Here is a 24,322-nt window from a genome sequence, read left to right as displayed (position 1 = left end):
TTTCAGCTGTGCCACTTGCAGTACTGAGGATTTAGCACCGCAGGGAGCCAGGGCTTCCTGGGGCTGCTCTGCATCCTCAAACCTCCCTAAGGGCAGAGGAGCTGCAGCAGAAGCCTGCAGAAGCAAGAGCGCGCAGGGGAGCAGAGCTGTGGCTGGGATTGGGAAGCAGCCGCGGTGCTGTTGGCAGCAGATCCCCCGGGACAGGTGTAATTGCCCGAGAGTGGGGCGGTGCAGTGGGCACTCCCGAGACCCGCTGGCGCTTCGGGCACAGCCCTGCCGCTCGCAGACCCCCGTTTGTCTCCACAGCCCTCCTGGGGGACACCCCCTCCCCGGTCCCAGCGGCGGCGGGCGGGCGCAGCGGAGCGTCCCGGGTTCCGCCGGGGGCGGCGCCGGCTCCTCCCCGGGGCGGTGCCGGTGCCGGCGGCGCGGACGGCGGCGGCGACGCGGGGCCATGGTGAAGATCGGCGTCCAGCAGCCGCCGGCGGGGCTCAAGCCGGAGAAGGAGAAGGCGAAGGCAGCGGCGGGGGGCGATGGGGCGGCGGGCACTGTGCTGCTGCCCTCGGGCGCCGTGAGTGCGGGGCGGGCGGGCGGGCGCCGCGGCCCGGGCCGGGTGCCGCCGGTGGGAGCACCGCTCTGTGCCGGGTCCTTACCCTTTTCTGCTGAGTTATAGCTGAACGGTGCGTGCGTGGCTCCGGGTGTCCGCTCGGAGCTCACCTGCTTTTCGGAGAGGTGTCCCGGGAAAGATGAAAGTGTCCGGTGTTGTGGACGTTAGCTCCTGTCCTAGGAGGTGCGTAGGCATCTGAAGTTGGATAAGTAGGGAGAGGATGGAGCAGCGTAGTTGCTTTATCATGGGGACCAGCCATCCTCAGGCACAGAAGTAAATGGCCAGGGGGAAAAGTGTTTTAATTTGCCCCTTAGGTCTGGGTGGTTTTGCCTGGGGGAATGTAATTTGGGATTGATCATTCATGGGTGGATTTCAGATTCTAACATCTCGGAAGGCTTAGGGTTGTCATGGAGAAAAGATGAGAGGAACAAGACAGCTGGTGCTGGAGCAAGATGAGAAACAAGGGGATAAGAGCACACACAGATCTCTAGATGCTTTGCAGTTTTCAAGATGGGAGTTGACATGCTGAAGTTGAATTGCTCTGCTGGCTTCAGGTAGTGGGTGTCAGAGGGGAATATGGACTTTTGCCTGCAGAGGCTGGGACCCTGCCAGGCATGAGGTGAATGAAGGCATTGAGGCATCCCTGGCAGATGCAGAACATGGCCGGGGCCTTGGGGTATGGTTATGTTGAGTCCCATCCGGACAGTGTGAGTCACAGGCAGGCAGGGCTGGGCACGTACCAGGGGTGGTGTGGCTGGTGCCCCTCTGGAGGAGGGGCAGATGAAGTGGGCCCTGTTGTGCTTGACCAGGAGTTTAGTGTTTCTGAAGTCTCTTGTGCTAGAGAACCCTCAGCTTGTGAGCTCTTCTGTGAGGGTGGACGACCACCCTGTGTAGTGGGAGGCTGTTGTCCAGAGAGATGGGCTTGACCCATGGCATCAAGTCCCCCTTGTTACAATGCTTCTATATCAGAGCAGGAGACTTAAATGGCATTTCTGAATTCCTCATAAATGCCTCAGACGGTGCGTGCATATTGATGATGTATCGAACCCTGACATCTCCCTGGCTCAAACAACTGCACAGGAGCTGTGGTTTTGCTCTGTTCCTGCAGCAGTTCAGAGTGTCTCTCTTCATGTGCCTTGCTGGGTGAGTGGGGATTACCTGCCCCGAAGAGCTGCTCTGCAGCAGGGGCATTGGGAGATTGCTCAGTTCTGCAGAGAGTTCAGGGAATCGCTTATATTGTAATGATCTCACATCATGCACGGATGTGCTTGCAGCTCTTAGCTGTGCTGTCAGTGTCTGAATGTGCTCGGTCTGTCATAATTGCATCTGTTAATCTAATGTCTAGGAGCTATACAGAAACCTGTAATGGGGGAACGTGGCAAGCTGTGGTTTCCAAACTTCGTCTTTCCTACTTACAAACAAAAGAAGACAGTAGGTTTCTTCCCACCTTTGATATTCAGCCCTGAAAGTTGACTATTGTGCCGGACTTCCACCTCATGCTGCCATAAAACCAGCGTTCAACAGCAGGGGAGTTGGTTGTTCTGCCGATGCTGCATGAGTTCGGGCGGGATCTTGCTCCTTCTCACATTCACCATCAGAAAAGGAGTTTAAAAAGCCATAAAATAATAATTAAAAAATAGAGAGAAGCTTGTTTCCATTATTAGTGCTGCCAGATCCCAGCAATCAAAATTATTCCAATTCAGGTCCTGCCAGATGAATGAAATTGGCTTAAGTAGCAAATAATAAATTTTAGGTTCTTTACATCGCCTTGAGCCTTTCTTTGGCTCCTGAGGGGCATTGTGTTGTTCTTTTAAGCCCACAAGAGCTAAAAAGGAACATAAAAATGTGAATGTAAAACAAAGATCCTTCAGCAGTCTCTTAATTCCAGCAGACGGGCATGTAAGAAAATCAGCATGAGACCCATGACAGGAGGGCAGGAGCAAGTTGTGGTCAGTGCAGCACGAGGATGTCCAGGGAGCGGCACGTCACTAGCAAGCAGGTGGCCTTTTCCTGATGCTATTTTTCGGGATATCTATGACACTGAATCCCTCGCTAATTGTCTTTTGGTCGTAGTTTGGACTTAGCTGGACCGAGGGGATGTGCTGCTTTGTAAAATGTCCAGGCTGTGGGGCTGGTCTTTCCGTAGCCAGGCATTCTTGCCACGCTTTCTCCCACTGCCAGTAATTCCTCTGTGTGTGTGTCTTGCTCTAGCTGCCTTGCAGCAAAATGGCATTGGTGACATGCAAACAAGATGCTCTGCATTCCTCTCCTCTTTGATCTCACAACTTCAATCCCAACGATAGGAGCCAGAGCTGGGAAATGATTCAGCGGCGGCTTCCGCAGCCTGTGAATTTTGGCAGGTGCTCAGTGAATGCAAAGATGTGGCAGGCAGGAAGATGTCTGTGATACTAATGTGTCCCAAAAAGTAGGAGGTGAGGAGTCCTTGACAGCAAGCTCACATGTGCTCAGCCTTGTTTCTCCGCTGTGCAGCTCAGCTTGAATTGGAAAGAATATACAGTTTGAACTGTCAGAAAAATCCATGTAATTTTGAGGCAGTTGCAACATTTTAAGGACTTATAAAAGAAACAATCTTGTTGTCGTTAGTAGGAGCTGGCAGGATGTAGCAGCCTCGAGCAGAAGGCAGTTTGAAGTTATGCAGTCAGTAAAATAATTTGTTTTATTTGTTGGAAAATATTTTCCCAGATGCAAAATAGTATTCAGTGAGTTTTAATTGAACTCCAGATTTACAGTCAGAACTGGAAATAAATACATACGCTGTGTCCTTAACTGCTCTGAGAAATATGGTCCTTGAGTTTGTGATGGATGTTGAAATCCACAGGAACTGAGTAAAACTGGTGGCTGCAGCTCTCCAGTCAAAATTTGGTTTGGGGTCTTTGTGGGTTGATTCTTTGTAAACCTCTGTAATACTAGTAGCTAGTTATTGTGCAGAGACAGTGCAAGATGAGCAGAAGGGGTTTCATTAAAATCTGCTTCAGGAGAGGTAAATTATAAGAACTGGAGGGAGGAGGCATCTCTCCTCTTGCTCTGTATGTAGCAGAGACCAGCTGCTCAGCTGCCCTGGCCAAGGGCTCTGCAGATGCTCCTCCCTGCCCACCCAGCATGAACCAAACACTGCAGCGCAGACCGGCGTCTGCGGGGATGGGGCAGTTTGCAGACAAAGGGAAGATCTCTGTGTGCATCTGGGGATGCTTTCACAGAGACCTTTCAGGAGGGGAAGCAGAGAGCAGAACCTGTTGCCTTGTGTCTGGGAGAGGTTGTCCTGAGATGGTGCGTGTGATCATGTTCATCTTCAGCCTGCCAGAACTGTGCTGGGCTCCCCGTTTTACGAAGGACAAGGAACTACTGGAGGGAGTCCAGCAGCAGGCTAAAAAGATGATTAGGGGTCTGGAGCACCTTTCTGATGAGGAGAGACTGAGAGAGCTGGGGCTGTCCAGCCTGGAGAAGAGAAGGCTGAGAGGGAATCTTATCAGTGCTTATAAATGTCTCAACAGTGGGTGTCAAGAGGATGGACCAGATTCCTTTCAGTGGTGCCCAGCGACAGGATGAGGGGCAACGGGCATAAGAGGTTCCCTCTAAACATGAGGAGAAACTTCTTTACTGTGAGGGTGCCAGAGCACTGGAACAGGCTGCCCAGAGAGGTTGTGGAGTCTCCTTCTCTGGAGACATTCAGAACCCGCCTGGATGCATTCCTGTGCAATCTGCTGTAGCCGAACTTGCTTTAGCAGGTGGGTTGGACTGGATGATCTCCAGAGGTCCCTTCCAACCCCAGCCAGCCTGTGATTCTTACCAGGCAGACAGTGTCTCGCTGCTGGGGCTGTTGCTGTGCCCCAGCTCCCCTGTCTTGTCAGATGGCTGGGGAAGGGGATATGAGGAAATGTCTTTTAAACAGGCTTTTTCACAAAGCAAGCTGTAAATGCAGAGGGAAAAACTAGCTGGCAGCGATGTGGATTGATTATGCTCATTGACTTTTTTGCAGGCTTGGTACTCCTGAGCTGTGAGTATTTTCACCATGTTGAGGTCTTGATTTAGGAATCTAAACATGGTAAATATTAATTTGAAGAAGCTGCCTCCTGTAACAGAAGGTTATTCCTGGCCTTTGCCCAAGCCTCCTGTATCCATGTGGCCTGAAGTGATGACTTGTTTTTCTGTCCTGTATGGAGTCATCAGTTGTCTCTGGTTCTTGGTTCCCCATGGTTTTGGGATGCCTTGGAAGTGGAAGAAAAGGGCTGAATTGGAAAAAAACATCTCCAGACTCTTACAGGATCCACTCTAGTGAAATACTAGACTTCAGTGCCTTACCAGACTCCGGATATTAATATTTGATATTCCAGCTGAGCATGACAAAGGATCTGGCTAAAAGTGGCAGAGGGATTGGGGGAGGGAATGACTATTTCCAGCAGAAATATTATAAATGCAACTGAATTTGGAAACATGGAGCTCTCTGTTACCAAAGAGATGTAGACTGAAGAGCTGGGGATGGAGAAACTGGAAATGTCTGTCTAGAGATGTGCATTCTCCCAAAGTGGGGAAGAGCCAAAGCCAATGCAGCTTTGCATGTAGGTGCTCTTGACATGGGAAGAACCTGTTGCATTTACCTGCTTTGAGTGCAACATTTTCCTTGGCAAACATAGAAAACCAAGAAATATCTTTTAAAAGAAGTTTTAAAGGGTGCAAATGAACCAAATATACTTACGAGGTGGACGCTTTGCTGCATACGCTGCATGTATTATTACTGCAGTGCTATAGGTCCCATCCATAGGACAGGAGCCCTCCTCGCTTTGCTGTAAGAAGCCCTGTGCTGAGCAAGGATAAGCAGAATGCTGATTTTCACCCTGTTATTGCACCTTGCTGCTCGTGGGGCCGTTTGGGAGAAGTGGCCTGACGGGTGGCTGCTCAGAGGAGAGACCTCCCAGCAGCAGAGCATCGCCTCCAGGTCTGGAGAGACAGAATGTCCAGGGAGGGTGAGGTGTCTTTGTGCGCAGTTTTGCAATTCCTGCTTTTGCGAATACCAAATCTTTGCTCATTAAGGGGTTTACAGGAGGTGGAAGAGGCATTTTCAGTTCTGGACAGGTACTTTCTTCCCAGGTGATGTGTGGGAACCTAGAATGTCCTGTGTTGGAAGGGACCCACAAGGATCATCGAGTCCAGGTCCTGTCCCTGCGTATGACAACCTGAAGTCAGTTTGAACAATAAAGCTGAAAAGGGTAGATTTGCCTCCTCTCTCTTGCTGTGTTAAACTAGACACCATTTCTTTCTGGTGAATTTTTGATTGCAGGACTGATTGTCAGGGTTTTCCTACGCTGCTGCTGCTGGGAGAAGAGATAATGGCTGTCACTGTTTCTGGAAGGGAGCAGTGACTTCATTTTATGGTGTGACACTGTTTAAGTCCTGATTTTCAGGGAAAAGGCAAATGTTGCAGCCTGAAATCTAGGTCCCTGTTAAGATGCTTCAGCCTGAACTACAGGAAACGCTGCACTCTGACCCCTCTGCTCAGAACAAACAGTAGAGGTTTACAGCTCCCATGCCCTCTCCTGTCTGCAGAGCCAGCAGAAGGCAGTGCCTTGGCAGTTCCAGCTCCTAAGCGTTTTGGCCATGGCTGTGCCCTCCTTTCTGCCTGCTCTTTTTGGAAGGGTGAGGTGGGACAGCAATTGAGCACAACCAGATCAGCAGTGCTTGGCTTATCATGGTCACATCTGAAATGACTAATTTGCTCTTGACCATCTCCACCTGCCTGACTGTAGAAGCTTGGAGGCAGGTGCTGTAGTTTTCAGTTGTATGTTTGTTTGGACCCCCATACTGTCTGGAGGTGGAGCTCTCTGGAGGGAAGCGGTGGTCAGAGCCCAGCCGTGGTGTTCAGGTGAGTCCTCCGTCCCACTGTTGTTCTGTTCTGGTGCTTCATTAGCATCCAAAGCCATCACTGGTGGTGAAAAACTCTTCAGGTGAAATTGTGTGAAACCTTTTCGTATGTACAAAGGTCTTTTCCATGTCACATTTTCTACTTTCATGTGTGTTCAGACAGCATCCAGTCATTCTCACCTTTTGCAAAATTAGTCTTGGCTTGTGCCCAGGACTCCCTGGTCCTCTCTTGCCCAAGTTGGTAGGTGTGTTTGGTTTATATTGGAGCAGATGTACAGTTTTAGTCCGGGAAAAGGTGATTGTGTGGCTGTCAGAATGGACGTCTGTCCTGCTCCTTCCCAAGTGCGTGGTCCCGCTGTCCTGCCATAGGACAGCTCATCCCTTTGGTGGCCAGTCAGGCTCGTGGCTTGCTTCTTCCCAAGCCGTGTGTGGAGGTGGAATCAAGCAGGCTGGTTTTGTGGGCAGCCGGTAGGAGCTGCTCCTGGAAGGAGGAGGAGGACACTACACTGAGAACAAGCTGAAAGTTGTTGGCATTTCCTTGCATCAGTTTCTTGAATATTTTTGGCATTGATCAAAGGTCTTTTAAAGAGTCAGGTGTCTGCCCACCTGCATGTATCTTTACCTTTGAATCAAGTCTCTCTCTCGAACTTTGCCAACCCCTTGATTTAAGAGCTTCCCTAGTTCCTGGAGCAGCCTCTCTGCTCCGCTTTTGCTTGAGCTGCCCTTTGTCTTTAGTTGCTCTGGGTAGGTTTTGAGACCCAATGCCAAAGCTTAACCTTTGTTCTTTTCCTGAGGAAAATTCCCTTTCTTTTAATGCCACTTCCCACTTCAGGGTTACAAAAAAAATCAGGCTCTAGCTTTCACTTGGCGATGTGTGCTTCCAGGTGAGGTCTGCCCAGGTGCTCCAGAGCCTTTTGGCTGTGGTGATGGAGCCTCCCCAGGGCAGGGACTGTTTCTCCCTGTTGTCACAGTGAGTTACTACAGCTCCTTTTGATTTCTGGAAATCAGGCCATGTGTATCAGACTCCATGTTTTAGCAGTCAGGCTATTAAACACCCAGGTTGGGACATTTTTTTCCGCTTTATCACAGCTGTTTATTTTTCCTCTGCCTGCCTGTCTGTTCAGTGCGACACTTGGGGCTCTAGCTGTGTGCCTGATAAGAACAGCCGTATTTTCACAAGGGGCTTTGTTGGTTCTGCTAATGGTCTGAATGGTTTTACTGCTGGGAGAGAGGAGACGGAGGCTGGAAAAACTCCAGCTGGAAGGTGTTGTGCCTCTGCCAAAAAGAGAAAATAAAATAATGTATGGAAATGAATTCCTCACCCCTGTGCAAAGAGGGAGGAGAAACAGCCCCTTAGTTGCAGAAAGGGATGGAAAAGGGAGAAAAGAGCAGGGTTTATATCTCCCTTGCTGATGAGGGAGAAGAAAAATATGATCACTGAGCGCTTAGGAGCTCCCACACGCGAGGCTGCATTTTTAACATCCTGCTGTCCTTGTCGTATAGCAACAAAGCTGGGGGTTTTCATTAGCCAGTGATTGGTTTTGATATTCCAATTTCCAGCACTGCAAAGTGACTCCTGAGGCAGGTGGCTTTGTTTCTAGTCACGTGCTGTGGTATCGTTTAAAGATGTGATTAGATTCATTTATTGCAACCTTTTTGCCTTCAGCTGTGATAGTCTCTTAATTACAGGCTTGCTTTTCTTTTTTTTTAGCTTCCAGGCGTCTTTGAGTCCAAAAGCCACCAGTTGTGTTCTCCGTGGAAATGCTGCTGCGTGCCCTGCACAAGCGCTGCTCAAGTGCTGCGCGTAGGGAGTTCGGTTGCCTTGGAAACTGTGTGCCAAATATATATATGTGTATATATATCTCTCCATGCGTGCACACTTTGTTTTTTTTTCCTGACCCTAAAGCAGTAGAAATGCTCTTCAGCCTGGAAAGACTCTCCTTGCAGGTAACGGGCTTGTTCAGAGGCCTCTCACTGCCGGTGCTGAGCACTGACCTCTGGGATTCCCTGCCAGGGCAGTGGCCCAGGCACTGCTCCCCTTTGGTGTCACTGCTATTTCTCCTAATTTCACTCCCTCTCCTTCCTCCAAGCATAACTGCTCTTGAGGACAGGACTCATTTCACGTTAATCTGGCAGAGGAGCCTTTGTTGGACCGTGGGAGATGCTTTGGTGGACGCAAGGATGAACTGCCTTTGCTGCGATGGTTTATCTCTCTCCATTCCTCTCCCCCTTCTTGTCTGCTCTCACTTTCCTTCTCCAGAGCTCTCGCTTGGCAAGTGCTCCAGTCTGGAACGCCGGCAGGCCAGCCATGCTTGCTCTGGTGTCCCTGGAGGCCTTCATCACCCAGCTCACCTGCATCTGAACGCCTAAATATGGGAGGGGTTGTCTCTGGGACGCAGGTCTGGATCTCCTTGCTCTACAATTTATCCCACAAACTCTCCAATGCTTTTTATCATACAGAGGGATGCTGTGTGTGTGGTGGTTGGGCAAGAGGGCTTTGATCCACATGTAGGAGGAGCAGGCGGCAGCAGTGCAGACATGGGGGTTACTTTCCTGAGAGGTGACGCTCAAAGCCAAGCCTGGCACGTCAGAGGAGAGGTCCATCTGTTCCACCTTACACATCCTGCGGCAGTGCTACAGTTTGCCAGCAGTCAGCCACGGGCTTTGGCCATCTGAAGTCACTGGAGGTGTTGCTATTGCAAGTCTTCACGTTTTGTGAAGCAGTTACTGATCTTGACTGTGAATATGGGGCTTGATGTGCTGAAGGTAGAGACCTTGAACTGATTTTTGATTTCCCCATAGTCTGAATTGGCCTTTGGTTAATAGAAGTTAGTAAAAAGTGTGATCAGATGAATTTTCTGATGTGGGTTTCTTAGGTTTAAAGTCTGCAGCCTTTGAGCAAGCCATGGCTGCTTGTGGCAGTGGCTGTAGTTACATCAGCACATCTTCTGCATCAGGAGCTCAGGCTGCTGCTCCCTTGAAACAAGCAGCATCCCAGAGAGGGATGACATATTGTACTGCCTTTCAGATAGCACTCTGCTCCAGACCGCATCCCTTTGAGTATTTACTCTGCATCGCGTTTCTCACCTCGTCAGTCATCAAAATCACATCTACTATTTTTAGTTGCTGCAAGCCTCTTTGCCTGTTGGAGGTGTATATTTAGACACTTGCCGAGCTGTGTCCTCTGTTTGTCAGGCTCTGCTACACCGAAAATGAAAGATTTCAAGCCTGCGTGTTTCAGAAATGTGGGAAAAAATGGTTTGTGGAAAACTCAGACCTGTTTCCAAAGCTGAAGAAGCAGGAAAAGGGCGTGAGCTGAGCCCAACTCTGCCAAGGCAATGTGCGACTCAGGAGGGAACAAGGCATGATGTGACACCTTTAATTTCCTCACTTTGTCAAGTTCAGGAAGACATAAGCGATGAAGGAGTGATATAATCAAATATCTGTTTTTCACTACCCTGTACTGTATTAATGAGAAATACCAAAGGCAGCCCCTCACTGGGTATGGTTCTTGCTAGCAGCTCCTACTCAAGTTGTGTGTCCAAAGGCTCAGCGCTGTGAAGCTGGGGGGTTTTGCTTGGCAGGCGTTGATGGCTTCCCTGCTCTGTCTTACTCTGGCCTTTGGACTTGATTTCCGTGCGGTGGACTGGACATTGTGGCTGTGAAGCACAGCCAGGCTTCTGTCCCGCACCCTCTGCAGGAGAGATGTTCCTTAGCCATTCTGTTACAAACAGGGATAATGAGACACCAGCCATTTTCATCATGTCCTCAGCAAGACCTGAAATTCTGAAGAAAATCCCCACGGACTGAATTAGGACTTTCCCCCCCCGCCCCCAGCCCCTTGCTGCAGGCTAATTTCAAGCATCCTCTGCCAAACGGTCTGTATCATAACTTCATCCTCTCCCATCTGGGCATCTGCAGCCTGTGCTGTTCCTGTACTGGCCCTGTGAGCAGGCAGGGCGCTGAAGCGTAGTGAAGAGCCTGTTTTATCCATGGGAGGAAATTCCTTTTTATATTCCAGTATCCTGTCTGGTGCCAGGTGCTGGGTAGAGTGTCTGTGAAGCAATCGCACCTGCCAACTGGAGCTGGGTCAGCATGTCTGGTTATTTAGGCGCGTGCTGGAGCTACCTCTGTCTCTTGCCCGGAGGGATGATGTGTTAGCAGGACAACACCTGGCAGAGCACCAAGACGCGCAGGTGCTCTCCGTGAGAGATGGATGGATGCTTTTCCCCCATTGCCCATGAGGAGGAGGAGTGAGCTGCGCCTTCCCCTCGGGTTGTGCGGAGGAAGGAGCTCCACCCGTGGCCTCTCCCAGTTTTCCCTCTGGAGAGGGAGCTGGACTGGCCCCTTCTGTAGGGTGAGCAAAGCAGCCGCCTCCACTGCCTGCACCGGTGCTGGGGTGTGTGGTGGTGCCAAGAAATACACAGCAAAGAAAGGATCATTAAATGGAGCGGCAGGGTCTTCCTGCCCTGAAATCGCAGTGGGATGCACTGCAGAGCTTCGGGTCTGTCTGGGCGTCTTCCTTGCCTGTGCCTCAGTAGCACCTGGACCATGGACATCGTGCTCTTCTGCTGCTGTCACTTTTCCATCCATTAATTCATGGAGAAGCAAATTAATGTTCATTTTCTGCATAGCCCAGTGTGGGGAGGAAGTACCTTATGTTCATTTATGTGTAAAATAAGCCCATCTGTTAGAATACTATGTTTAAAACAAGAAAAAAAACCCAGCCCATTTGATGAACTGAAATACCTGTCCATGCCTTTGTCTAGGGATGGTTTTGACTCCAACCTTTCCCATTTCTCTTGGCCAAAAAATCCCATAGTTGTTTGAGACAGAAAACAGTAGGGTGGCTTGTTGCAAGAATACCATCTGGTTAATGAATTCGTAGGGAATATTGTTAAGCATCTGGTGAACGTTGTTATACAGCATTGTTGCATGTTAATATTTTGATTTTTGTCCTCAGTGAAAATGCATGTGTTGTAAGCGTGATCTGCTCTTCAGGAGAAGTGCTCTGCCAAGTCTGATTCTTTTCCCCACCACTGAAACTCGTGGAGGTCGGCAATGCTGCCAGATCTGCGAAGTCTGCTGTGCAGGATGAGCATGGTGCATGGTTTGGTTTCGCAGTCGGTCCTGGGGCTCTTTCTGGCAGGGATGGCTTTCCTGCAGCTTGCTGCTGGGACAGCCTGCTTCTATTTATTGTAAGGTTAGCTCAGGGGAAAATTGCTCCCTTACTGGGGAGCCAGCCCGTCCTCCGATAAGAACAGATGGAAATCAGCTGCATTGGATTTCCTGTTTTTTAAAATGCCCACATTTCCACTGCACGGAGAGGTGGGCCTGTGGAGACGGGGTGCAGTGTGGTGTGAGCGGGGCAGCAGCCTGTGGAAGAAGCTTGCTGGATTTTTCCAGCGTGGGAAGGTTTGATATCACGAGTGAAATGCTGTGAAAGCAGGTCGTGCGCCGCTCCGTCCACAGGCTGTCAGCCCTGAGAATGCCTCCAGCCCAAAGCCGACGTGCTGGCGGCTGTGTAGTTGCTTTTAAATTGTAGTTAATTCATAGTGACAAAGGCTGGTGGCCTTTTAATCTACTGGGCTGGACGAGGGAGATGTGTGTTTCAGTGGAGGTTTGCACAGGTGATTTTTATCCAATATTTTGCAGGGCTGTGGTTAGTTGTTCCCCTTGACCTGGCTGGAAGCATCATCAACCTCACTGTCTTAACCTCTGCTCCATCAGAATGGTTGCTATTGAGCTTTTTCTTTCCTCCCTTAGAATTTGAGGGGTTTTTTTTTCATTTTCCCTAGTGTTTTGTAACATCTCCCCGGACAAAGCCCTCCTTCGCTTCTCCACCCCCTCCCAAAATGCAAAACTCAGGCATTTTTCCTGAAGCCAGGAATGCTTTGTAGGGAGGTGAACTCACCTCCTTTGTTGGTGAGGGGTGGGATGTCTCCCTGTGCCTTTGGCTGTGCAAAGAGCACAGAGCTGCGCTAGCAAATAGCAGACCAGTGACGGCTTATTTGCCCCTCCCTACCATTCTTCAAACACAGTTTTAAATGGGAATAGCTTTTTTTCGTCTTTGTGTTGCTGTGTCCTTCTGAACCCTCTCCCCACGCTCTCCGTGGAGTTTGCATGAGCAGCTCACCGAGGAAGTGAACAGTGTGTTATCCATCACAGGAGCCTGGCATCTTTCGGATGCAATTCACTTGCAGAGCATTAAACATTTTATCAGCCGTGCTTCAGTGTCAGTAGCAGGAGAGCTTTTCATTCCTCCTCACCCCCACTGTCTACACTGTTTCTCTGATGATAAGTATCTGGGGAAATCTGTTTTTGTGAAACACTTGACATATAGCATGACTTTTCTGTCTGAGCAGTTCATATCAGAGGGCCTTTAAACTTCCTCTGGTAATATGATTTTTTTTCTTCTTTGTGGCTTGTCACAGTTGCTATCCCTCATCTGTAGAAGGAAAGATTGGAAGGGAAGGAAAGGTTGGAAATTAACTTAAAATGTGATATTTTTCAGTTTGCTCATCCCTTTATTTGCTGGAGGGAATGGCAACAAACTGATTAAATGCTGATCCTTCAGTGTGAGGTGCTGTGGCTCTTTCAACAGCTGGGATGAAGGAGAAGAAAATGTAGATTAATTTCTTCTGGAGGTGTGCTGGAATTGGAGCTCTCGCGAAGCAATTTGGTTGTTGCAGTTATCAGTCTGAATGTGGCTAGAAAAGAAGCAGTCGATAGCAGGAACAGTCGGCGTCAGCTGGGAGTGGGGCAGGTAGCAGAGGGGCTGCAGGATCCCGGCTCTGCCCTTGTTCTGCACCTCCATGGAGCTCAGCTGGGCATCCCTGCCTCATGGGCTCCCCAGAAGTGCCCGGGGATACTGGGGTGCCCTTGCAGGGGCAGGAAGGACCTGTTAAATCTGTTTCTCCAGCTTGTGCAGATCTCTGTCTGGCTCTGGAGAGAGCATACCGGATCAGGTGCTGTGCAGAGGAGTTAATCCGCGGGAGCCCTTCCTGGCGTGTCTCTCCCCGCCTGCTCACCTGAGGGCAGCTTTCAGCTCTTCTCTGTGGAAACTGGGGCATCTCTCAACCGGCTTCTTTCATCTGCTTCTGAAAGGCCTCACATCCTCCTGCTTAATGTTTCAGAAGGTTATTTTGGTCGTAAAAACAAGAGCATCGTGCACTGGGATGAGCAGTCCCAGGAGGTAATCCTGCCTTTGCACTGCCCTCCTTTTTGAGGGCTGTAACGAGGTGAGCTGGCTCCTGTCTGTATGGATTGGGCAGCGCTCTAAGAAAGGCAGATCTGTTCTCTTTGGAAGCTCTGACCATGTTCCTGGAAGGTGTGCAGGAACCTGCTTGAAAACAGAGTTGAAGTGATTAACGCAGATGTTTAGGTAGGCTCATTCCAGCATGGCCAGTAGGTTCCTCTCTGAGAACAGTAATTTCCACTGCAAAAATTTCCCCTGAAAAATGCTGCAGGAGTGGTAGCATGTCAACAAAGCTTTTTGAGTATAAATAAATATGAGAGAAATGTGGTTACATTCAGTAGCCAGGAACTGCAAGTTTCTGATTTCCTTTTTTTTGGTCAATGCTTATTGCCCACTGAAACAAAGCTTGACTTTGTTCTGAGCAGTGAGTGGGAAGCAGAGTATACGTCTATATGTGTATGTTCACGCACACACGTATTTATTTATTTTTATATATGTAATATTTATTTATACTTTATGTTGGAGAGAAAAATGCACATGAAGTGTTTTACTCTTGCCCGAACGCTGCCAGATGTGAAGTCACCTTGCAGGACGGTGCCTGCCTTCTTCAGTCACCACAAGCCTGTTCATGGCCTTTGCATACGATGTAGTTGTTTTTCTGATCCCTCGCAGCAGCAGCTGGCTGATGCTCTTGGTTTTGTCTCACAGGAGGAGCCGGCGCCCATGGTGCAGGGCCGGAGGTCATCGCTCAGCGGGGTGTGCTACCTGACCATGGGTCTCCTTGTGCTGCTCCTGGGCTTGGTCTTTGCATCGATGTATGTGTACAGATACTTCTTCATCACCCAGGTAGGGGCCATTGGGAAGGTCTGCTGGCTCTTCGGTCAGGGCAGCCAGACAAACGGCTTCGCTCTTTGAAAGAGGTGGTGCTGTTATTTATTCCTTTGCGCTGCTGTAACTCGGGAGCCGGTCCTCTGGGCACTGCAGACAGACAAGGCATGTCCTAAGTGGTAGGCTCAGGCTCACCTCCATTCCAACTGCCAGGATGGGCCTTCCAGAAACCTTCCTCTTCCCCTTCCTTGTGGCTTTATTTGGCCTTTTTTTTTAATCTCCATTAAAAATATCCTGTTGGTTCTACCTTTTAAACCCAACATTATTGCTGTCAGGGTAAGGCAGTCTCAAAGAGTGGCTTGTTGTGAGGGTCGAGCAAGCCCTGGAGAGAGCAGGGAGTTACAGGGAAGGGAGCGGCTTTTTGCAGTAGGTTTTTTAGGCTGTAGCACAGCAAAACTCTGTAGGTGTAACAAAAATAGGTGCTGCTATTAATAAAGCAAGCGGAGACATGAAAAGTCAGAGGGAGATGGTATGAAGGTAAGCCTTCAACCTCCATTAAATTCAGCATGTTTTCTTCCATGTAGTCTTGGCAAAGCCTGGCCTAGCTGAGGTGCTGGGCTAGCAGTGTTGTGATGGGTCAGAGCATAGGGAATGAGACAGACAGAGCTGCATTTTACAGAGGAAACTACTAAGCTCTGTGTCTTGCAGAGTGTTTAGCCAAGAAACCCCAGAGCATTGATTTGTGCTGAAGCCCTTGTTCTGCTGCAAAGCAGTTCTTAGTGAATGAGTTCTCCCAGGACCACCAGCCGCCTTCGTCTCTGCAGCCAGTACTTATCCACTCAGCAATATAGACTGTTTATACACTTCCTTCCTCCATAAATCTTCTTGCTGCCAGATTAATTTGCAATCTTTGTTTTCAGATACATCAGTTTGTTCTTACCTGTGCTGATTTATACCTGATCTGGAAACTCTGTGACTCGATCACTCACCGTGCGTTAGCTCTCTTGCCCATAGGTTGTGCTTCTGGAGCCTGGGAGAGCAGCAGCTGCTGTTTTGCAATGAGGCGAAGCTGCTTTGTTCTGGTGCGTTTGCCATATCCAAGCTACAAGTGCCTTTAGAAATGATGCTCTGCTCACCCTGAGGTTGTATGCCTTATGTAGAAAAATGCAGTTACAGGAAGCCTTGTCTATGGAGGGATTTGAACAGGCTGGTTATGAAACATAAGAGTCTACAGGCAATCAGTTTGCCTTTCTGAATTACCTCTTGTGAAATCGCATAGAGAATCCTGTATTCCCTTTGGACCTGGCTAGCAGGAAGGGAGACATGGGCATTTCATGACCGTGCTTTGAACTACCTCCATCAAGAACAGTTTCTGGTAAAAAGACTGATCTTGAAATATTCTCAAGCATCTGTTTGAAAAGGGTGTTTTTACCCAGTCTGGATACATTTCTTCCTGTGTTTGCTCTAGTTGTTAGTGGGGTGTATGAGTGTTGTACCTCCACCCGGGTCATCTTGTCCCCACAGCTGCCCCGTGAGAGCGTGTTTCACTGCGGAGTCCTCTACGAAGACTCGCTGTACTCGCCGTTCAAAGGGCAGCTGGAGTTGCACGAAGACGTCAAGATTTACATTGAGGAGAACTACGAGCAAATCAATGTCCCAGTGCCCCAGTTTGGAGGGAGTGACCCTGCGGACATCATCCATGATTTTCAGAGAGTAAGGAGCTCTTGGGGCCCTTGGGGTTGTAGCATGGGGCTGAGCTGGGCTTCACCAGCACGATGCTCGCAGCCTAACACTATCCCTGTTTTCACATATGTCTATGATGGTCTTGTTACTAAACTGTCCTTGGACAGGTTCATTGCTTACAGCCGGTAAATTCAGGTAAATTCTCTGGATTCCCTCTTTTCACCCATCTTCACAGCCACATTTCATTGCGAAGGGCTCAATTCCTTAATTTCTCTGCTTGGAATGCAGGGTCTGACAGCTTACCATGACATAACGCTGGATAAGTGCTACGTCATCGAGCTGAACACCACCATCGTGATGCCTCCTCGCAACCTGTGGGAGCTGCTGGTTAACGTGAAGGTACAGCTGCAATCCTGCTTATTCTGCATGCTTTTCTCGAGTTGGCTCCTAGGTGCCAGCTAGAAGCTTGTGGGGAAACCAGACTTGCTGTGTTCGTGTAGGTCTTGGCCCTGGCAGAGTTGGGCTTCACACAGAGGAAAGGCTTCAGAGGGTTTAGCTGAAATATTAATTTTGCAAACATCAAAGTAACACTGGCGTGGCAGATCAACCTGACCAGGGTGACACAGAGAAGCAGCAGATTCCTTCCCTTTGGTGTTTACTGATTGTAGGAATAAAGGGAAAAAAATAAAAATTTCCCCGCTTGCACTCTTGCCGTGGTTACCGCTGCATTTTGCCATTTGCAGAGCCCTCAGTGTCCGCTGGGGAGTGCCAGGCCTTCAGCCTTCACCTTTTTGGGGAGCAATCTGTGCTGCCCGCCCCGCTGCGCTGTGGGCTGCAACACCAGGCTTGGGCTCATGCAGTTTTGTTCACAGCAGGCATTAATTTGGTTTAGTACCAGCGGTTTTGTTCGGTCCAAAAGCCTGTGCCACTATTGCAGTGACTGAAAGCAGTCTTAAAATAGAATCCTATTTAATCTTAACAGCAGGAAAAAAACCCAGGGTTTTTAAGACTGCAGAAGGTGCATATCTGTCTTGGTCTCTTGGAGGTAAAGCAAAGCACTGAGCCTGGGTCTTGTACTCCCTTCTGTGATAGTCTGTTTGAAAGAAAAGAGGAAAAACCCACCAATCTTAACTCTTTTGTAAATTCCCTTCACTCAGCCACTGCTACATGCAGTGTGATGAACTTTGTAGGGGTTAAGTTCAGAGGCAAAAGGCTGTGCTTTGAGCAATGCCTGGTCACCCATCCTTGTCTGACTCCCCATTTATTTCCTGGCAGTCCTTGCAATTTCATGCAGTGACCATCTGGCAAATGTGCTGGGAACCCTGCTGGGGTACGACACACATGTGCCTACAGCTCGCTCCAACCAGCCTCTGACCATGGCAGCTGACCAGTCCCTGGTGCAGAGGGAAATGGAAAAGGTGGGATTGCACAAGCTGACAGCAGAGCCCCAGGAAAACACTGACAGATTGAGAATACTGGTCACATCCTAAAATAAGAGAGATAAAATCACAGTTAATGAAGATTATGCTTTATCAGGAACTGAATTCAAAAGGGGATAAAATACAGTTTAAATGGTGTTTGATTCTTTAAAGAGAGTGCAAAGCAGACGGGGGTTTAAATAACGTTCTGATTGCTGGTATAAGTAAATGTCCAGTCTCTCTATGGAGGTTTTAACATGCACCTTAGAGACATTGTTCTGAAGTGTTTAGCTTGGTCGTGAGGTCAGAAAAGGATTTTTGCCATGAGGACATAAGTGGTGGAACAAGTTGCCCAGGAAGGTTGTGCTACCTCCTTGAAATCCTTGAAGGTTTCCACGACCAGACTGGATAAGCCTCAAGGATCCTGGTCTGATCTGGTAGCTGCCACTGCCTTGGGCAGGAGGTGTGACTAGAGACCTCCTGAGGTCCCATCCCAGCTCAGTTGTCTCGTGAGCCTTGTGTCCACAGGCGCAGCCTTGCTGGTGGACTGTGTCAGGCAGAGAGGACAGATTTCTTTCTGCTGTGGAGAACCTTCATCATCTGATGACTTGGTCCCTGCTCTGAAGTGCTCCTGTTTGGATGCTGGATGGGCTGTGTTGGTGCTTGGACTTGGAGGCTTTTGCCTTGCTCCTCTTGCTCCCCCTTTTGCCTCCTCTGCTCCTCTGCATCCCGTCAAGTCCCTAATGAGTAAGACTGAATGTTTAGTTTTAAAGATGTTCAGTGGCTTCAGTCCTGTTTCTAGGACCAACACAGATATGTTACCAGGCCTCTTGCATCTGATTTTATTTTTTTTGCTTGTGAATGGCAGCTCTGCTGCTTCTTGCAGTGTTTATTGTGCATAGGAGTGATGATTTAGTGGACAGGGCTGCTTAAGTATCTGAGAGAAAAGGATGCAGGGATGCTCCCCTCGTGTAGCACCAGAACCTTGGAGATGACCTGGTTAAATGGTGGGCAATCCTCATCTGCAGAACCCAAGATGCTCGGTGCTCCAAGTTTCCTTAAAACTCCTGGTGGAGAATTGAAGGTGTCATGCTTGTTGCACAGTCCTGCCATGGTGGGGCGATGATTCCTGGCTACTTCAGCTGCCACAGCTGTTTAAATATAAAACAATTAAGAAATTGGGTAGTGTGCATGTGTGTGTCTCTCCAAGCCCTGTTGCCATGTCAGGGATATGGCAAATCCTGAGCTCCAGCCCTGGTGTTAACAGCTCCTGCCAGTAACTGCGCATATCGCGTGCCCTTCCCTGTGCTCTCCCAGAGAATCAATAATTTAATTTCTTGCAGAACTGTTGTGTTAGTGTAGTACAAAGTACCACTAATAGTCTAGTCCTCTAGCATTAGAGGAGAGCTTTATCGATCCAGTCAGCTATGCCAGCCCAACAGCACAGTGCTAAGTTAAGACAGCATGTTTCCAGGTACATCTCTATGGAGATAACCAGTCCTGTGGTGGAAACTGAAGAGGCGATATTGGAAATTGTGCTGTTGTTGCTTGCTTTCCCCTCTGATTGTATTTGTGTTGGCCCCACGATCTGCTGTTTTTTCTATTTCTTTGATTCTTCTTAAGTGAAAGGGACCAGAAGTAAGGCTTTGCTTCATGGCCTGGTTCAAATCTAGTCTGCTCAGAAGCATGCCCCAGCCCAAGCTGTACTTGTAACACAGCTGCTTATGGCTGCAATGATGCCCAGACAGCTGCAAGATGCCCTGAGCATCCAGGGATCAGCTTGCAGAGGGTCCTTGTTGCTGAGCATATCTTTTTGCTGCAGGGCAAGAGGCTGCCTGCATCCCTGGGGTGCACCCAGGTGTCCCCTTTTCTCTCTCCTTGTTTTCTCTAGCCTCTGCTGCCTTTCTGCCGTGTCCCCTACCAGTCACCCTGATCTTCATAGTGGCCTTGCCCCCAGCAGCAGGGAGCTCAGGTGTGCTGCTTGCCCAGGCTCACTCCCTGACACATGCCACCTTCCTGCCCGTCCTCAGCATCACTGAGCAGCGTCGTGGGCCGTGAAGTGTGCCAAGAGCTCGTGTTCTCCTGAGCACCCAGCGCTACCGTGCAGGGTGGTGTTTCTAAATGTGTGCCTGTGGGCCGTAAGGGCTGGAAATCATTGTGGCTGTGCTGAGTGGACCAAGGAGGGGGGGGAGATGTGGAAAACTCAGGCACTCTTGGGATCTGAGCAGGGCTGGCATTTTTTGATTTTGCCTTTGAAGTAAATGTAAAATGCACATTTTCAGTAGAGTTCCTGGCATTTTGGTTGAACCTTCTTCCCTTTCCAGATGGGTTTTTTGTGTTTTGTGTCCTTTGTGTACCTTCCTTCCTGAGGTTAGTTTATAACAGGAGCGGCTTCATTCCCCATGTGAACATTCAGTTTTTGGATCTAATCTGTTTTAGTGCCCTGTGCTAGTAGTATGGGACAGTTTACTGCAAGGACAAGTTAGCACATTGACCAGCCTCAGCAAGTGGAGTTCGAACCTTCAAACAGTGAATTTTCCATAGTTTGGTTGTCCTTGGTGCTCTGTATGAGACAGTTCTGTTTGAGCAGGAGGTCATGGCACAACTGGTCTTTATTTTTGTGGAAACTGTCATTCCAGAAGGGGACGTACCTGCCTCAGACGTACATAATCCAGGAGGAGATGATTGCAACTGAACATGTCAGTGACATGGAGCAGCTTGGCTCCTTCATCTATCGCCTCTGCAGCGGCAAGGAGACCTACAGGCTGAAGCGGAGGAGCGCAAGGAGACGTAAGAGCCTTGCTGTGTTCAGCTCTAACTCGCTTTCCCCCCGCATCGCAGTCATTATTTCTGCTGTTACAGCCACGCTGGCCTCTTCATGGCAAGAGGGGAGGTTTCCCTGTGGGTGTAAGCACACAGGAGATCTTTTGAGGTGTTTCCCGTCTAATTCATCTAAATCCAAATCTGTGATACTGCTGCTGCAAATGAGTGCTTGCTGCTGTGTTTTATTGCTGCCTCTATCAGCCTAATAGAAACCTCGAGGAAATGATTGCAGGAGCCAGCAATTCATTTACATGTGGGCTCCTGGGGATGAACTAATTCCAGTACTGTTGGGAACTGTTGGGAAAATTTTCCTAATGGAGACACTTCAGTGGCAGCTATTCTGAGCAGATTACATCTGCAAATTGCCTTCAATTAATTAAGTTCCTAATAATATGGAAATAGTTGTGAAGAGGGAACGTTGGCCTACCTTAAAATGTTTTCATGTAAATCAGCAATATGTATTATATACAAATGGTAATATTGCTGAAAAAAAAACCCTCCTTAATTTCAGTATTTGTATTTATTTAGTTTTAGATATGGATGTACTTAAAGGCTTACCTGAAGCATGAACCTGTAGTCAGTTTAGGCTTGGATCTCTGGGGGAGCTGCAGGGTGCTGAGAACATGTGGGTGCAGAAGTCACCATGGCTGGGGTTGCTTTCCTGGGGCTTTCTGGTCTCTGAGATAACACTGAGATGCTGTCAGCTGAAACCAGCTTTTTCCATGCTGCTCCCCAGCTCATGGCAGCTCTTACTGCAGGACCATGGCCTATAGAATATGTCTGTTCTTCCAAAGACCAGATTATGCTGCTTTTCGTATGGGCTGTGCTGTTCCTGCACTTCAGCATTCAGTGGTTGCATCTCATCTGCTTTTCTTCCCCTGCTTGCTGCAGCTCTTGTGGATTATCACTTGTTGATTTTTCCTTTCTCCTCTCTTTCAATCACTTCTAGGTATCAGTCGACGTGAGGCTGGAAACTGTCATCGTATTCGTCACTTTGAAAACACTTTTGTGGTTGAAACTGTTATCTGCAAAAAGTCATGAAGCTGCTCTCCTGACGTAACCTTCCCTGGCTTTGCTTGCACACACACGCGCACACGTGCTCTCAACCCTCTCTTCACACATGGCAACCTGTCTTACTTTTTTTACGCCCTCCCCTGCTTGTGCAGCTCTAACCTTTTGGGTCTGTTGTGGCCCCAGAGTGGATTCTCTTCTCTCCCTGCTACCTACCTGAGATGTTTGCTGGGCTTAAATTTACACAGTAGTCAAAGTCTGGGAGTAGATGCAGTTTGTTCCACACCACAGGACAGAATCTCTTTTGGGAGCAAGTTTAGGGTAGACGGGATGGCTGAGAAATAGGAGTGCTGGGAATAGGTGCTTTTTTCCTGGCTGAGCAATTTCAGGCTGGTGTAGTGCTTGAAGGCTGCCTTGGCACTGGGACAGAAGGCATATGTACAAGAGAAGGGTTACCATTTTGATGCTGATACAATGACCAGAAATATGTAACCAGATGCAGTTAGGAAAAGAGCAGCTTTGAGGATACAGGCAGGGTGATTCCAAAAGCTCGGCAGAGGGAGGTTTTCTGCCCAAACCATGCTGTGGTGGTCCCAGCTTGCTCTGTGCTGTCCCCCCAAAGACCAGATTTTCAAACACTGAAGGCAGCCACTATGTGTTGTTTCTATGGCTGGTTCCCAGGCTCACTCCTCACCACGTCTCCTCCTGAACGTGATGTGGCTCAGTGTGACCCACTGGGCAATGCAGGGTGTCCCGGTGGGTGTTTGTGGTGGGCAGGAGGCCAGGGCAAGGGGCAGTGAGGTGGGATGGGAATGACACGGGTGACACAGTGTGTCCCTGCTCCCAGGCCGTGAAGCAGAGCGAAGTGCAAGGCTGTGTAGCCTTTAACACGCAGTTGCAGCTGCTGTGCGTCCTGGGCAGCTCTGCTGTCTCTCTACCCCAGTCAATAAAGAGGTGAATCCCTGCAAGGCAGCAGAGCTCCACTGATGTCCCACTGTTGTAGGCCATGGCTGCGGGTGGAGCTGATGGGTTTCTCCAGCCTTGTGTCCATCCTGGCCAGCTCTGCTTGCCTGGAAAGCTGAGTTATGTTTGCACAGGTCCTTCTTTCTGGGTTGTTGAGATCCCATCTGTTTGTGGACGGGTGCCATGCCGGCGTACAGAGTGGTGTCAGCAGCAGAACTGGTGGTTACTGTCAAGTGCAGAAGCAGGTTTTTTTTCTCTTTTTTTCAGCAGAGCGTGTATTCTTGCATAACTCCTGATGAAAGCTGTTTTAATAGTAATTAATGTTGTCCAGCTGTGTCTCACGTTATCTGCAGGCACCATTGTAGTACAGTTATTGATACAAGGCAAGATCCAGCTGATCGATATACTGCAGAGAAATTGTGTGAACAAAACTGCATTTCTATTGATCATCAGACAGAAGATTTGCAGAGTAATTAAATATTCTTCCCTCTGTTCCATAAATATAATTAAAACTAATTAGGTTCTTGAAATGCAGGCAGTTTTTTGGCTTGAAAGAATAGAGTGAGTTTCAACTTGGCATATTTTTGTGAACTGGTTTCCAGCAAATCTGGACTTGTTCACCATCTGTTGAAATGAGCTTGTTGTTTTAGAAGAGGAAGGATAAAGTAAATGCAAGTACAATCATTAGCTCAGCAGAACCAAAAAAAGTGAATATATTTTAGAATAATACTTTTAAGTAATAATATTATGAGTTAATTATGTGAAAACAAAACAGGATATCAAAATGGTAATGTAATGCAATAGGAATTTTTATGTCTTACAGGCTGAGATTTTTTTTGTGTGTGTAAATGTAGAGTCAACTATACACATTAAATTTTACCAGGTAGAGGAGGACAGTTTGGTCTCATTCTGCTTTAAGTTTGATGTAAAATGAAGTTATGTGCACTTCATGCAGGTTGGTAAGGAAGGTTTCTCACTGCCAGAGGGGTATTTGCTTTTCTATGGTACTGTTGCATTTTTCCAGTGATAACTTGCTACTAGCCCTGGCATTTCATTGTGAGTGGATGACAAGAAGTGGGTCAGAGAATTGGTTCATTTACTGCAAACTGGTAAATTTAAGCCCTGTGTTTCTCCTTATTTCTTGGAATCTAAGCCTGCACTCAGGTGAGCATACAGACCTTTTTGCCCTTCCTTCTGATTCTGCATGAATTAATGGTCATTGAATATGCTAACTGTGCAATTCTGCAGCTGTAAGGACAAAGCTTGGTTCTTTAAGGTGAACTAACGTAGTCACTATTTCATACAACAAGAATGCAGTTGTCTAGAAAGAAAACATAAAATGCTTTGTATATTTTGTCTCGTAGGACTCTTACTTCTTAGGAAAAATCCGTGGGATAATAAAATCTTTTACCTCTGATATGTAAGGTGTGTGTTTGTTCGGAAAGAAAAGCATATCCCCTCCATGAAGCTGTTGCTTGTGTGAGGTGGCAGCCAGAGGGACCATCCTGGTGGCATCTCCGAGCTGGGCAGCAGGAGATGCTGCAGGGTGGAGGCATCTCCCCGTGGCTGGTGGCAGAGCTGGGTGGGCATGTGGCTGAGACCTCCATGTCAGAGCCTGCCTGTGCCTGCAGGCTCTGGGGGGCTTCTCCACTGGGAGCCCAGGGGCAGCCCATGGTGGGGAGGTTGCTGCCGAACACAGGTCTGTGAAGCAGCAAGATGCTTCTGCTGCTTGGGTGGCTTGTGTGTGTTGGATATTCACGCTCAGCTTTGCTTCTCCAGCTGCCTTCTATGCAGAAATGTGTCTGTCTGCCTGTGGCCTGAGCCTGCTGTTGTCTTCTGGCGGGCTCTGCAGGGCTGCCCTTCGAGGGCTGCCCTCCTCTCCTCCCTGCTGTCACAGAGGCACCCCAAAGTCAGTTT

The 24,322-nt window shown here is 48.7% G+C and overlaps 1 protein-coding gene across 2 annotated transcripts; it reads left to right on the top strand.

The window, feature by feature from the left end:
• The first annotated feature begins 389 nt into the window (after nt 1-389).
• ITM2C (integral membrane protein 2C) lies at nt 390-23,822 on the top strand. Of its 2 annotated transcripts, XM_065074346.1 has the most exons (6): nt 392-568; nt 14,388-14,525; nt 16,032-16,220; nt 16,479-16,589; nt 20,248-20,398; nt 21,381-23,822. In XM_065074346.1, the coding sequence occupies exons 1-6, from the start codon at nt 452-454 to the stop codon at nt 21,470-21,472; spliced, it is 798 nt and encodes a 265-aa protein (XP_064930418.1). In that variant the 5' UTR covers nt 392-451; the 3' UTR covers nt 21,473-23,822. The 2 variants fall into 2 exon arrangements, with proteins under 2 accessions (XP_064930417.1, XP_064930418.1); XM_065074345.1 differs by lacking the exon at nt 14,388-14,525 and having other exon boundaries at nt 390-568.
• The last annotated feature ends 500 nt before the right edge of the window (nt 23,823-24,322 follow it).

This window comes from Columba livia, chromosome 9 (genome assembly GCF_036013475.1).
Source record: "Columba livia isolate bColLiv1 breed racing homer chromosome 9, bColLiv1.pat.W.v2, whole genome shotgun sequence".
Lineage (NCBI taxonomy): Eukaryota > Metazoa > Chordata > Aves > Columbiformes > Columbidae > Columba > Columba livia.
The sequence above is the reverse complement of the archived record's forward strand: the minus strand, read 5'-3'. Positions and strand labels throughout refer to the sequence as shown.

What these genes read in the sequence shown, in the direction of transcription:
- ITM2C (XM_065074346.1), top strand. Translation starts at nt 452, where the DNA reads ATGGTGAAGATCGGCGTCCAGCAGCCGCCGGCGGGGCTCAAGCCGGAG. An exon ending in AGCTGCTGGTTAACGTGAAG is followed by an intron (nt 16,590 to 20,247) that starts GTACAGCTGCAA and finishes CTGTCATTCCAG; the next exon opens with AAGGGGACGTACCTGCCTCA. An exon ending in GCGGAGGAGCGCAAGGAGAC is followed by an intron (nt 20,399 to 21,380) that starts GTAAGAGCCTTG and finishes AATCACTTCTAG; the next exon opens with GTATCAGTCGACGTGAGGCT.